Source organism: Chenopodium quinoa, unplaced genomic scaffold, assembly GCF_001683475.1.
Source record: "Chenopodium quinoa cultivar QQ74 unplaced genomic scaffold, ASM168347v1, whole genome shotgun sequence".
NCBI lineage: Eukaryota > Viridiplantae > Streptophyta > Magnoliopsida > Caryophyllales > Amaranthaceae > Chenopodium > Chenopodium quinoa.
The window spans coordinates 9962420-9977393 of record NW_018742204.1 but is presented as its reverse complement, the minus strand read 5'-3'; the positions used below and the strand labels follow the sequence as shown (position 1 = coordinate 9977393).

At 35.3% G+C, this 14974-nt stretch overlaps 2 protein-coding genes across 5 annotated transcripts; one reads left to right on the top strand and one right to left on the bottom strand.

Moving 5' to 3' along the window:
- Positions 1-148: 148 nt before the first annotated feature.
- LOC110714278 (CDP-diacylglycerol--serine O-phosphatidyltransferase 1-like) lies at positions 149-12934 on the top strand. Of its 4 annotated transcripts, XM_021892867.1 has the most exons (14): positions 149-328; positions 501-625; positions 1226-1424; positions 1650-1715; positions 1814-1873; positions 4411-4501; positions 6742-6796; positions 8764-8843; positions 8972-9088; positions 9210-9294; positions 11300-11391; positions 11871-12154; positions 12270-12358; positions 12472-12934. In XM_021892867.1, exons 3-14 carry the CDS (start codon positions 1264-1266, stop codon positions 12597-12599), a joined length of 1308 nt encoding a protein of 435 aa, XP_021748559.1. In that variant the 5' UTR covers positions 149-328; positions 501-625; positions 1226-1263; the 3' UTR covers positions 12600-12934. The 4 variants fall into 4 exon arrangements, with proteins under 4 accessions (XP_021748559.1, XP_021748619.1, XP_021748506.1 ...); XM_021892927.1 differs by lacking the exon at positions 501-625 and having other exon boundaries at positions 1233-1424; XM_021892814.1 differs by lacking the exon at positions 501-625.
- A 1442-nt stretch (positions 12935-14376) lies between these two features.
- LOC110722305 lies at positions 14377-14781 on the bottom strand. Its single transcript, XM_021901612.1, has one exon. It carries the CDS (start codon positions 14779-14781, stop codon positions 14377-14379), a length of 405 nt encoding a protein of 134 aa, XP_021757304.1.
- Positions 14782-14974: the final 193 nt, after the last annotated feature.

The following is a 14974-nucleotide window of genomic DNA, read 5'->3' as shown; positions in this document are numbered from 1 at the left end:
GATTAACCTAAACTGAATTGAAATTAAGGTGAAAAAAATATACCCTAGTAGGCTAGTAGGAAAATAGACCCTAGTAGACTAGTAGGAATTTCTAGGAAAACCTTAGTGAGAATTTGAAACAAGTTGAACAAAAATGGCAATTAACATAGAATAATATTAATTAGATGTTTAGATCTGACAATTGACAAGTGAGAATATGTGAGATTCTTTCTCCTAGTCCTATGTTTTCCGTTCAAAGCTTGTCACTTTTACGCTCTAATTTTCTCTCTCCTCCTCCATTGAAGCGCATACTCTGAGCTTTTTCTACTCCATTGAACCAACTTCTGAGGTAAGATGTTTCTGTATTTTTTTTTTCATTTTTTTTTTTTTTTTTTTTTTGTACTACCATTAATTTAAGTGTCAGGATAGTCAATTTAGGGTTCTTCTAAGGTTATGATCAATGATGTTATGAAAGCTTTTAATGAGCGAATTGAGTATCGTAGACAACATGGCTATCGCAGGTAGAAGCAAACCAACCTATAAGGCGAATCAAACGGATCAAATGATCCATTTCCTTGTAATATTCCCTCCAAAACTTGAAGCAGAGGGAGGCCAACACAGCGCTTTCTTTGTAAGCGGGATAAAAGTACGGCTTCAACGCCGCTTTAATATTACCCGCCGTACTCATTTCAGTCTTTCCGTAGATAATCGGCATAAAAATACTTTTTACCAATTTGCTATCAATATACTCATTGTATAATTCTTTGACGGAATCAGGAAGATCTTCCTTATTAAGGAAAGACTTTAAATCATCCATAATAACGAATAAACATCAGCTATGGAGTCTGGCTTCTCAGGGTCGGTTATAAGATTCGTTCTTTTGAGTTTTTCTATGTGCAATTTACGTTGATGCTTTTAATCAAGAAAAATTTTATGTGATTTTCGATCCTAATTTGATGATTGAGTCAAATTTAATGTGTTGCAATTTTCGAGCCTAATCAAGTTCATCAGCTGAACCTGTATAAATTGAGCTTGAGCTGAGCATACTTGTATTCGAGCCGGTTTAAAGGGTTATCACCCTTAATGAACCCCTCTTGATATTGGACTTGGTGGGTGCCCTTTTGCTGATGCTTGATTGGTGCACCGTGATAACTGGGGAGGGGAGGGGAATATTTTGTCGGGTTATTTTGTGATTTGTGATAGTTGTTGTATGTATCTTATTTAATTTCTTGTCTATTTATTCTAGGTTTTAGTGTGAGAGTTACATATATAAGCATCATATTTATGGAGGCTGATGGATCTAAGAGTATTAGTAGAGAAGGTACCACACATGCAAATGGTGGCGCAAATGATTCGTGTGCGGATGATGAGCTTGACCCCTGGACTGCTTGGGCTTACCGACCTCGGACAATCACATTGTTATTCATTGGTGCTTGTTTCTTAATGTAAGTCTCTTTTGTTTAATTATTTTTAGTATCTGCTTTGTGTTCATTTACAATTATTTTTGATTCTATGCTCTGTGTTTGATTTGGATGATAAGTTATAACAGTATCTAAGCTTGGTCCAACTGTAATCAAGTAGCCCATGAAGTATGTTTCTAATTTGTGTGCAATTGTGTATACAGAGTATAATATATTGTTTGTTTTTTGCATTTTTCTTGGTATTTACAGCTGGGCTAGTGGAGCTCTTGATCCCGAGAGCAGCAGATCAGATGATGTTGTTACTTCAGTCAAAAGGTACTTTGAATTGCATGCAAATGATGCAACATCATTATTCATTTCCCATTTATTCTTTGAATTGCACGCGTAATTGTCTTGTTGATCTTGTTGTGCAGGGGTGTATGGGCAATGATTGCAGTGTTTCTTACTTACTGCTTGTTACAAGCTCCTTCAACGTGAGATTTCAACTTGCTTCTTTCTCTTGTGCAATATTTTCCCCAAATTTTATAACGCTAGATCTTTTTTTGTTGCACAAAGCCTTGATAACAAGAGTTGCTATTGCTTTTAGTATTATATCTATGTGCAGGTTGTCTATTTTACACATGTATTTTAGATATAGGAAATTTTGTAAAAAAAAGCCCTTTTAAAGCAACTTTATCGTCAGAATAAACCTTATAAATTTTTTTTGGTAGCTTAAAACCAGATTGTAAATTTTTTTTGTTAGAGACAACCAACACCCAGTTTCCGGCATTGACTTGCTATTTTTCGGTGTTGCCCCCCTTAAATATGTCACATACCTCTTTTCTTTCTCTTTTTTTTTTTTTTTTACTAATTCCACCCATTTTCTTCTAATTTCCCTCTAACTTACTTCTTTCCCACTCTTGTTTTACATCTTTTCTCTCATCAAGTTGTTCTCTCTCAATTGAAGATCTTTCAAGCAAGGTAGTTTGATTTTGTGGCAATTATTGTTTTTGAAAATTGATTTCAACCAAGGAAACTATTAGATTGTTGTATAATTTGTGGCTAGTTCATCAAATTAGAGAATTTTAAAAAAATCAGGGTTTCTTGCCCCTTTTTTAAATTTGCGCTAATTACATCTGAATGAAGTAAGTAAGAGAGAGAGAGAGGAGGGTGTACTGCTAATGATAAGATTAGTAAAATGTTGCTTTCTATTGCTGGTAAACGTAGTTCCATCTACTGGGCGTTACCAGATTTTGCTTTTTGGGGGTTAGAATTTGATTTTGTTTTGATGGTTTTTGTTTGATTATTGAACTGAAATTTATTTTGCAGTATAATTTATGAATGTTGTCTGATATAATTTTGAAGCATATTTAAAGAAAGGGGAGAGAATAAGGGTTTAAACCCGGTGGGAATCTAAAAACAGAGTGAGAAAGAGGGAAGTTAGAGGGAAATTAGAAGAAAAGGGGTGGGATTAGTAAAAAAATAGGCATGTGACCTGCACAAGGGGGTCAATGCCAGAAAAGACCAAGTCAATGCTGTGAACTGAGTGTTGGTTGTCTAATTGTCTTCACCCTTTAACAAAAAAAATTACAATCAGGTTTTAAGTTGCCAAAAAAAATTTTTATAAGGTTTTTCCTGACAAAAAAGTTGCTTTAAAAGGTTTTTCCTAACAAAATTTCCTTAGATATATGAAGTTTACGTAGTTGTAGTTGTGTTTGCTACTGAATTTTTTTTTTTTTACTATCCTGTGGATAAATGTATTAAATTGTTTCTTTGGTAAAGCCTGATTATATACAAGTAAAAAGACTGATATAAATATGATATCTTGTTACATTTACTTAATTATCCATGTGGCCTTCTATGGTATATGCCTACGTCTTGTGATCATGTCTATGCTTTACTGCTGCACAAGGTAGCTATTTTGCTAGAAGATGAATCATATGAAAAATCTGGAATTTAAGAATTTTTTTGAGGTTTGAGTCAATGAGATTATCTAAACATAATCACAGATTTAGTGCTGTTCCTGGATCTTGTGAACATGAAAGCTTTTTGTTTTTTTTAAAAGTTACCATTTACTGAATACAAGTGATGGCTGTTTGTCTCATCTTTTTGTTAGTTAGTTGGAAGTTTTTCACATTTGATTGTGTTTTTTCTTGCACCAAAGGAATACTTTTTCATCTTACGTCTTTAAGAAGACATATACTTACCCTGTTTTTGTTGTGGATTAATTTCATGTTTTGCTTGGGCATATATACTTTCTAAATTTATACTCGTATTAAATTTTTTTAGCCCACCACAGTTTTATTAACTGTATTGTTTTCCTTTGCTAAAGTTTTCTCAAACCTTTATGTTTTCTACTTCAACGTTTTAACCACACTTTTCAAACTTTCTTGAATTTTATTCTTGATTCTCTTCAAAAACTCCCCTAATTTTTCTTAAACGCTACGTCGTTTACTTACTTTACTAAGCTTTTTTTCAAACTCTTTTAAATGATGATTTTGTTATGGCCTTTTCTTTATATCGTATGATTCCTTATGACGATTTATGTTAGCCGACCCCAAATCATTTTCGGACTAAGGCTTTGTTGTTGTTGTTGTTGCTTGGGCATATGGGTTTTCTGTAGTGAACCATGGAAATTGATGTGTGTGGCATGGGCCGCATGGCATGACTATATCACTCCAATTAACCTAGGAATGGTTAGTAACATGCAAGTAACTGAGTAAGCTTACTCTTGTGTTTTTCATGATAGCAAATTGCTAATGCCTGCTACCTGGTTATCTAAAAGCAGTGTTAGGAATAATGTAGTAGGATAAGCTCCAAAAATGGGATTACAATCCCTGACTTTAATCTTTTCTCCACTAGTCTACAAGACTTGATAAATCACTTGTGTATTTGCAAAAATATTGAGTTATTATGTTTTATGTACTTATCTACTTTTATCTAATCCGGTAGAAACACCTCAATTGTATGTTGAGTTTTTCAGTAATGTCTGCTCTCTCTCATAGACTGACCAGATTCGTACTTTATGCAGGGTCCTTATACGACCACATCCTGCAATTTGGCGCCTAGTTCATGGAATGGCTGTCGTTTACCTTGTTGCTCTGACATTTTTGCTTTTTCAGGTAACATACAATAAAATTTCTTTCTTTTTAATGTTTTGTTTATTTTGGATCAATTAGCTAGTATGCAGTTTTATGCTTTATTTCCTATTAGTCCCGATTGTATTGGTGTGTATCGTATTTCAGATTCGGCTATTTCACCAAATACCACTGAGCACTTTAATAATTCACTTTAATAATTCACCAAATGCCATCGAGGTTTTCAAAATTCATCAAATGCCACCGAGTTTTTAAAAAATTCACCAAATTCCACCGAGTTTTTAAAAAATTCACCAAATGCCACCGAGTTTTTAAAAAATTCACCGAGTGCCATCAATGACTAACGGTCGTTAACTCCATTATTTATTAGGGTTTAATCATGACACATGTCCTGATATATTTGGTTTTTTTTTTAAAAATAATAACATTGTTCTCGAGTTTTGGGAGTTATTTTGACCCTTTATGGGTTCAAATTAAGCTCGGAATTGGCAAAAAAAAAATAACAAAAATGCCCTGTTTTGTATGTCGAAAAATATCTCGATTAGCATATCATCAGTTTTTAATCATGAAAAATGATCGAGTAAGATTAAAGAGATTATTTTGACCCTTTATGAGTCCAAATTAAGTTCGGAATTAGAGAAAAAAAAAGGGACCAAAATAAAGCATTTTTTTTTCGCTAATTCCGAGTTTAATTTGGATCCATAAAGGGTCAAAATGACCTCCTAAATCTTACCCGATCATTTTTCATGGTTAAAAACTAATGATACGCTAATCGAGATATTTTTTCGACATACAAAACGGGGCATTTTTTTTTTGTTTTTTTTTGCCAGTTCTGAGCTTAATTTGAACTCATAAACGGTCAAAATAACTCCCAAAACTTTACCCGAACAATTTTCGTCACGAAAATCGAGAAACAATGTTATTTTTTTAAAAAAGAACCAATCATATCATGACATGTGTTGTGATTAAACCCTAATAACTAACGTAGTTAATAGACGTTAGTCATTAATGGCACTCGGTGAATTTTTTAAAAACTCGGTGGCATTTAATGAATTTTGAAAACTTTGATGACATTTGGTGAATTATTAAAGTGCTCAGTGGCATTTGGTGAAATAGCCATTTAAGATTTGATTTATGAAATTCTTACTCATTATTTTCACTTAATATGATAATAATCTATTCCCTCCATTCCAAATAAGTTATTACATGAACATTTGCTTATTTATGGTCTCCAAGACCACCTTTGATGATAACAACAATCAAAACCTTAATCCCAAATATGGGGTTGGTACACAAATTAAGATTTTGTCTCATGCACTCGCCAACCATGATCTTCTCCTTCCATTTTTGTGGTTTCATAAGCTCCTACAAACTCCACTTCTTCTTGTCCTAAACTCCCTTCCCTCCAAGTTATCTTGCTCTTCCCCTTCCTCTTTCAAGATTTCTTTGATCCCAACCCTCTACATTCCTTACTTACTGGTGTGTCTTCTGATCTCCACTTGACATGCCAAAATCAATGCAACCGGTTTTCTCTTATTTGATCCTTACTGGATTACTGTTCACAAATTCAACTTCCCTCCTAAAATTTTCATTTCTAACTTTATTCTTTATTAAGGTGTTCTCATACATCAACATACATCTTTGTTTCTTTTTATTTTTTTTAGTATGATCCATCCTGAATGCCCAACATTTTGACCCATATTCGATAAAAAAATTTCCCTTATATTCAAAGTTATGGTACGGTGTAACTTTTCCAATTGCTACTTTCCATTTGAGCCAGCTGGACTTAATCTTTTGAGTTACATCTTGTTCACTTTCTCCATTCTTATGCAAAATCGACCCAAGGTACTTAAACCACTTGCTCATGGGCACCTCCTTACCATCCAACGTTACTATATCCCCACTTGACTTCTTCATATACTCGCTCTGGCTTAGTCTACTCTCCTGAGACTCTTAACTTTTGCCTCAATTGCTCTAATTTGGCGTTAACGTCAACTCTAGTCTCAACCACCATCTATGTATTTAATTTATGTGATTACTAATTAATAAAAATCATTAAATAATACCAATTTAGTCCCTTCAAAATTTTTCTTTTGATCCCTTGCATGGAAAGATCTAAGGGTGTTATACTTTTCCTTTCCTTTCAAATACCCCACTCCTAAGTTTCCTCCTCCTCATCTGCCAATCATATACAGAATAACAAGTTTCTGGTGTTCATGTAACTCATCTTAATGTTAAGTATTTTGCTGAAACAATTATTTCAGAAGCGTGATGATGCTCGCCAGTTCATGAAATATCTTCATCCAGATCTTGGTTTTGGTAAGTTGTCTGTACTTATCTTCTCCTTTCCTATTTAGAAAGTTTTTTACTGGGGTATTTGGTCAGTTGTGAAATGAGTAAAATCATGGAAAAATGGTATTTCCTATTATTCTTTTTTATTCATCAGATAGTCAATTGTGGGTTAAAGTAAGCCAATTTAACATCGTAAAGTGCGGTGGATTCAAGCTCAATGTTTATGCCTGTAAGATTCCTTCAAATAGCTCCTTGTAAAACAATCTAATCAGCTCTAGAATATGCATCTCCAATTTTGTCTGAATCAATGTGCTGATATAGTTACTGAGCTTTAAAATAGGTTTTGATCTGATAATTGAAACTCATTACCATCTTATGATTTGATATCAACAAAGCGCTTGCTATGTTTTATCCTTTTTGTCTTTTGATAATCTTGAAGTTGCCATGCTAACAAGATTTGGGTAGTAAACTGTCAAACATATATAATCTAATTTGGATTTCCTTTTCTTAGTTGATACATATAGGCTTTTCTTTCTAAGTAAAAGGAGGCACATGTGTTTGGAGTTAGTAGGCAATAATGTAGTGTGTTTGATCTGCCAAAAACAGCTTTCATTGTAACTCAGGCTCTGGATTGTAGCCTGAGCACTACTATTTACACCTACTGTTATCAGAGTGTTAGCATTGCCACTCAGCTTAGCCTGTTGATGTTTGAGGCCAATGGCCTGGAAAATGCAATAAGGATTGTTCTTTCCTCATCATGTGTATTTGTTCATTTGTGCTGCCTTGCCCCCTAAACTATAATAATCGAAGTTTAGAGAACCTCCCAACCGTATTTACTTTGATTTACTGTCCCCGCTCTCCCTCTTTGCCTCTTTAAAAGGGCATGGAAGGTGATTTTGGTTCCTTGAATAATAGGCCCTATGCAAGTTGTTATCCTTGTGGGAGTTTAGCTAATATTTTACTCAAGAATGTTGCTGAAGTAGCCGATTTATTTTCTTTAACCATCAAACAACAGTTGCCCAAGTGTTTTAGTCCAGAGTATTGTATGCTACCTATTGTAAATTTCACATAGTACACAAGAGCACTATATCATGAGGGTTGGTGTAAAGATGTGATTATATGCATGTTATACTGCTTTATTTGAAAAATTACAAGTCAACGATGCTGATGGTTGGAAGAAGAGGAAGGATTGGTCCCAATCAAATAAAGGATCCAAAGAGATGGAAGCTAGCAAATTCATCCATTCACACCCTATTCTGTTCACAAATCTTTTGTTCATCTACCATTTTTTTTAATAGATAAGATGGTATATGAACCACATGTGTGTGACATATATATCACAGGAAAGCTCTCCTAAATCTTCATCTTGAAAAAGTAACATAAAGATGGATATTTGTTTTATATATTGCAGCTTTGCCAATCATAATATAAATCTACTGAAGGGATTTACCAAGATGTTCAATCTGTTGCACATGTTGACAGTGTAACAACCTTGGCTTCTCTTTGTACTGAAGCAGAGTTCTTGTCTCTTCATTATTCTTGATTTTCACTTAAGAAAGCATGTGGGTGATCTGTTCGATTTGGGTAGAGTGACCAGGCTTGTGTTGCTGGTTGACAAAAGGTATCAGTAGATAATTTGTATATCAAGTAACCTCATTTGGCCTTTTCAGTTGGTTGTTTAGATCTGTTACTATCTTTGTCATTAATCCTGAATCTATGACCTTTCACCTATTTATCTAGTTCATATCTGTCATAAGTTCTTTGTATTAGTATTTTCTATCATGCAGGTTTATAAAATTTAGTGACAATCATGTCTTAAAATTTTCCGTTTTTCGTTAGTGGATTTGCTTGTGTAGGAATTGCTGTGTCAAAGTTTGAAAATTAGCTGTGGCATACTGGCATAAATTCAGTAGGACCTCTGTAATCTGTTGACAACAAATGCTTTTACAAGTGTTTAACTTTCAGTTTGTGAATTATTTTGGATTTTATTGCAGAACTTCCTGAAAGATCATATGGCTCAGATTGTCGAATATATGTTCCTGAAGACCCCAACAACAGGTTTAAGAACCTTTATGTATGATAACTCCTTTCACATCTATCTTATTTGGAAATATATTTTCCTTGTTTCTTTACAATGTGCTTCTTCTCTTTAGCCTGCATCATTCATGATACCAGTGTTTTAATGCTCGAGTTCTTTTATAGGCAACAATATTTGACGAATTTTTCCTGGCGCACATTCTTGGATGGTGGGGCAAGGCGATTATGATTCGGAATCAGCCCTTGCTCTGGGTATTATCCATTGGATTTGAAATGATGGAGGTAATTATTCTGAAGAAGAAAAATAATCTCCCCTGTTACTTGTTTGTGGTGCTGTTCCTGTTACAGGGAAACAGTTGGGGTTTTGTTATGTTATGATGTTGACTCTTGCTGTTCTTTTCAGCTAACCTTCCGTCATATGCTACCAAATTTCAACGAGTGTTGGTGGGATAGCATCATTTTGGACATCCTGCTCTGCAATTGGTTTGGTTAGTTGTGGAAAAAATTTCCTTCACCCCAGTTCAAGCTTGTGAGAAAATTATTTTAGCATTCATGTGTTGATTTGAATTGATTAACAACTGTCCTTCCCTAATCCATTTATGGTCTATAAAATGGGGTGCTCACAACAATTTGCATCGAAGGTTATTATCTGAATTAAACTTCAGTTTAGGCGTACCTTGTGAATTACCTTAACATACAAGATTACCATGTGAAAATTCCTAATAATATTTTTTTGGCATGAAATTCTGAGTGTTAAAGCTGAATCGCGCAAAAAGTACATGAACTCATTTTGGGGAAAAGGCTAGGCTTGGGACTTTGGGCCAACCAGAGATTTTCTTCCTATTGACTGTTCATATGCTTGGCAAGCTAGACCAAGCCTCGGGCTTTTCAGGCCATCACATCCATTTTCAGATGTGGATTTGCATATTATTTATTGATTTTACAGAGACTTTTGGCATGTGCATCTATGCACTGTGCAGAAGTCTTTGATTTACTATATTGCATGGGAACACTAGCTTACTAACCAAGCCATTTGTTACATGGCTTACTGAACTAGGCATTAAAAATTTTCCTAATCTTGGAGACGTGCAAACTGTAAAAGTTAAAAAAAAAAAAAAAAATTACCTCCTTGCTTATAGTCTCTTGAGATGTGATTTAGAACTAGACTACTGTTTCTAAAGATAACAGATGTGGTGTGTCCAGTAATAAGTTGCTAAAGAAACAAGAACTTAAACAAATTGCTTATTCATGTTGTCTCCATTTCTTTTTTATTTTTGGAATTCGGTAATATTCTGATATTTATCACTGTAGACAGACAAGTTACCGAATATATCCTCCATCCCATTTAACATGGAAGTCTTACTTCTGCACATTAAGGTTTGTGTTTCAACGTCCTCAAAGTAGATACATTCTGAAATACTCTCAAAATGCCCCCCAACCCCCGATGTTAAAAGGTACTGCTTTAGATATGCTTCGACTTTTTGAGTTTTCTTCACAAGTTTCTGCCCTAGAATCATCATATAATAATGGAGGAAAATCTTTGTAAAGCCGAGATCTTTGCTGATCAAAGTCAATCAACTCGCCCGCTAGAGCAAGATGATCTTTCTCTTTCTTCGGGCTGGATCTGACAGACTATCGCCCAATTTGCAGGCAGATTTGTCATGATCACCTATATTATTTTTTTGGAATCCCCTCTCCCTCTGCTCAATTCGCAGTTGGATTTATCATTGCCACCTATATTATTGTTCTCGATAGTTTCCCTCTATTGCTCAATTTGCAAGCAGATTCTTCCTATTTACCATTAATTTTTTTCTTAAATTCTCCTCTACCGCTCAATTTTTTTTTGCAGATTTGTCAATTTCACCAATAGTTCTGACTTCTCTCTCCATCTGGATATGTATTTGATTGCTTGTTTAAATTTTTTTAATCATTGGCTTTAAGTAATGGCTGACTTTAGGAAAAAGGGAAGCGGGGAAGATATTATGTGTTTTCCCGGGTTTCCTATCTTGTTCTTCCTCTTTTTATTTATTTTTTTAATCATCATTATTTATTTATATGAAACATGATGTTCCAAATACAAGTATACAACTTTTAGCATGTAATATTTTTTTTTTTACTTAAATATTTAGTAGACATTTCCTTGTCTCCTATATTTTGGGACTCTCTGCATTCTTGTTTCCGTTTCTGTTTTTAACATCATGTTGTAATGTCCATTTGGGCATACGTTTTAGAACTCATGATCCTTGTAAGCTTTATAGAGAGAAATTGAACCAATTTCTAGAGATAAATAATGGGTATGAGTTTTCTCCACCTCGTTGTGTAGTATGTATGTTTATGATCTATGAGATCATGAACTCATTAACCTAACAGTTATAATGTAGTCCCAAACTTTTCTGATGTTTTTTAAGATTTCAATGTTGAGATCTATCAGTATATACCTGATTAGTAGTGTATATTATGGTGTACTCAGTTCTTGTTATGATCTATTTGCAGGTATTTGGACTGGTATGCGTACTGTGAGATATTTTGATGGGAAAACTTATGAGTGGGTTGGAATAAGCCGCCAACCAAATATCATTGGCAAGGTATGTCTTATGTTGACTTAGTGAGAGTGTGATTATTGTTGTTAGGTTATTGGAATCAAAGAATAGTCCCACTGTTATACTTCTTTCATAGCTATCCTGCTAGGATAGCATTTGCTGGAAAAACAATTCTTCTATTGGGAAATAAGTGCAATTTAAATTGAGATTAGGCTGTGCAGCCCCTATTTCAGAGGTTCATCCCAAGGCAGATTATGCCCACCACTCACCACTCCCTAACCACATGGAGACATGATCCCTTAGGGGTCAGAGTTATGCCTGTGCTTCTGGCAGGCTTCGTAATTCCATTTATATTGTTTTGTCTGAGATTTCTGTGGCCTCTATTTGCAATCTTTCACTCTGTTGAAAAATCCTTCTAAGTGATAATTTTCCTGCTCACAATATGGGTCAAATTTTCAAAGAACCTTGTCATAGCGATATGTCAACTTTGTGGTTAACAGACATCCATTTCTTGAATTCTGCAGGTTAAACGTACTTTAGGACAATTTACACCTGCGCGGTGGGATAAAGATGAGTGGCATCCACTGCTTGGTCCCTGGCGCTTTGTACAAGTTCTCTTTCTGTGCATTGTGTTTTTGACAGTGGAGTTAAACACATTTTTTCTCAAGTTCTGTCTTTGGATTCCTCCCCGCAATCCCATCATCATCTACAGGTTGATTTTATGGTGGCTAATTGCTATTCCAACTATACGGGAATACAATTCATATCTACAGGACAGGTATACAAATCCTTCCTTTTTATGGCCTAGGTAAATTTCGATTAGTTCCTAAATTCTCTTATTTTGAAATCCTTTGTTGCATGATAAGTAGCTAAAGGCTACCTTCAAGGCATATCACATTCTCTTCTTCCTTTTACCCTTACAGAAAACCAATAAAAAAGGTGGGGGCATTATGCTGGCTTGCCTTGGCTATCTGCATTGTCGAGTTACTCATCTGTATCAAGTTTGGACATGGTGTGTTCGCTAATCTATGGCTACTCAATTAGTAGATGAGCTATTCAGCAGTTTCATTGAAATTTCCATTATAGTAGTTTCTTGATTCTTAATATATTTCTTTGGTCTTCCAGGATTATACCCAAATCCAATGCCTCTGTGGCTGGTGATTTTCTGGACGTCGTTTGGTGTAGGAATTTTGATATTTTTGTTGACATGGACTTGGAAATTGCAAAAATATTCAGAGAAGAAGAGAGACTAATTTACATTACATGAGGATCGTGGGGATGGTTCATGCCTTAACCTTTCTTGACTTGTAGCTGTTCGACTGTAAATACTTTTTTTTTTCCCATGCAATTTGTAAATGCTCATTGTTTAAACATTAGATCACAATTTTCCTTTTAGAGGTATTTTTTCAGGTCTTGAAGAGTTATAGGTTAATATTTTCCTTCTAATCTAGGTTGTGGATATGTCTTGTTCCATTACTAATTTTGGTCATCTTGGTTGTATTCTTTCATTCTTCAGTATTGTTGTATAACTTGTATTGTACAAATGAGCACTATTTATTTGAATGCCCTAATGGAGAATTCTCGGTTTTTTTTTTGTATGGAGGTAATTGATGGTGTTTATGCTTGTGTTATAACTAAAAGGCAAAAAATGAGCATATTGCTAATTTGCTTTGTCTATGCACTTGTCAGATAACCGCAACTCACACCAATAGTGGCACTGACTGGCCGAGGATTGATTACACAGCCAGGCCACCTCTTCAGGATTGTGATAAACAGCACTCACGAACTGAGGATGATAGTATGAAGATCTCCATTCTCACACCGGCATAGGGTTTTTGCCTCTATCGTAGAGTAGCATACTTTCTATACTATAATATGCCGAAAGCAGTGACGATTGCTTTTGGGATTCATCTTAGAAGGCTTAGAGCTCATCTACCCCTCTTACGCTTTGTTTGGATAGCAAAGAAGGAAGGAAAAGAAGGGGAGGGAAAATGGAGGAAGGGAAGGGAAAAGAAAGGGAGGGGGAGGTGAGCTCCATTTTCCCTCCAAATCTCTCCAATTTTGGAGAGATTATGGTTATTAAAGAGAGGGAAAATGAATCCCTCCCTCTCCTTCCCCTTCCTTCCCCCAATCTTTTACCCAAACAAGAGATTTTGTCCCCCTCCATTTCTCTTCTCTTCTTTTCCTTCCATTTCTTCCTATCCAAACAAAGTGTTAGTCTCAGAGAGGTCTGAATCCCTACTAACTATATTACATCTTTCTTTGCTTCATCGCCGGAGAGCCAGAGCGAGCCAACTAAGGCTATCACTTAACTAGACCAAATGACGTAGTCATTCTTGAGGCACTGCTTTCTAGAGTAGAGTTTAGGTTTAGACTTGTTCCAATGGACGATTGCATTAAAAACCTTGATAATAAGTCACTGAGGACGACCAAAATTTGATTTATCATAATAAGAAGAATGGAATATCAAGCATTAGTCTGGGAGGTATAAGCCTGGCCAAAGGGGGAAGGTTGAACGAAGTCGAATGAAATTCCGAGCTTTCATAGGCTTGCCCTAGACATAGTAGGAAAGGAAGTCACGAGAGTCGCCCGCGAAAGTAGAGCTTGGCTTAGTTCTAAATCCTGGTTCTACGATCAAGATCCGCTTTTCAAAATGTGTTGGTACAATTCAAACATTACAAAATATAAATTTTCTGGCCCTAATTGTATCAAATTCTAATAAAAATATGTTATAAACTTTAAAAATCAGATGGCACTTACTGTACAAATATAGGTATTACATATTTTCTTAAGTGAAATGTTTCTCCTGAACACATTTTTAAAACTTTGGATGATGAAATATTTTATTATTAAAAATTATAACAATTAAATATTAATAAACTATTAAGTGATATTAATATTAATATTAGTTAAAGTGGATTAAGTGATAGTGCAAATATCAAAATCTTTCACTCATAAAAAATACGGAGGGAGTAACTTTTTTTTTTTTTTTTTTTTTTTTTTTTGACAGGAAGCAAGAGCTATCATTTATTAATCAAAGTGGCTACAGTCAGCCAAAACAAGAGCAGCAACATCATTTGGGTATTCTTCCAGCCATACTCGAAGCTCTACAACCTGATTACATAATTTAGCAAGCCCATGGGCAACACAGTTACCACTCCTCTTTACAAAAGAGAAAGACACAGACTGACACAAGCTAGCTAGAGCCCTGATATCCTTCACTATCATACCAAAAGTCGTAGGAGACTCTACTCCCTTTATCAAATGATTATGGAGCTTTAAACAATCGGTTTCCAAACAAACTTTACGGAACCCCGACTCCAGTGTGATACTCAAGGCATGCCGCATCGCAAGAGCCTCTGCTACATCAGCTTCAAAGCTACCCTCCACTCGAAGGCATGTCAAAATAACCACATCACCCACTTCATCACGCATCACACCTCCCAAACCCACCCACTCGTTGAGAAGACAGCAGCATCCGAGTTAACTTTAATTACACCTCTCGAAGGGGGCTTCCACTTGGACTCAAAAGATGGAGTAGGAGAATTAACATTGCTAATTTCTTTCGCATGCTCAAATTCCCCAACCAAGTTCACAGCTCTGCGTAAGACTTCACTCATATCAAGTC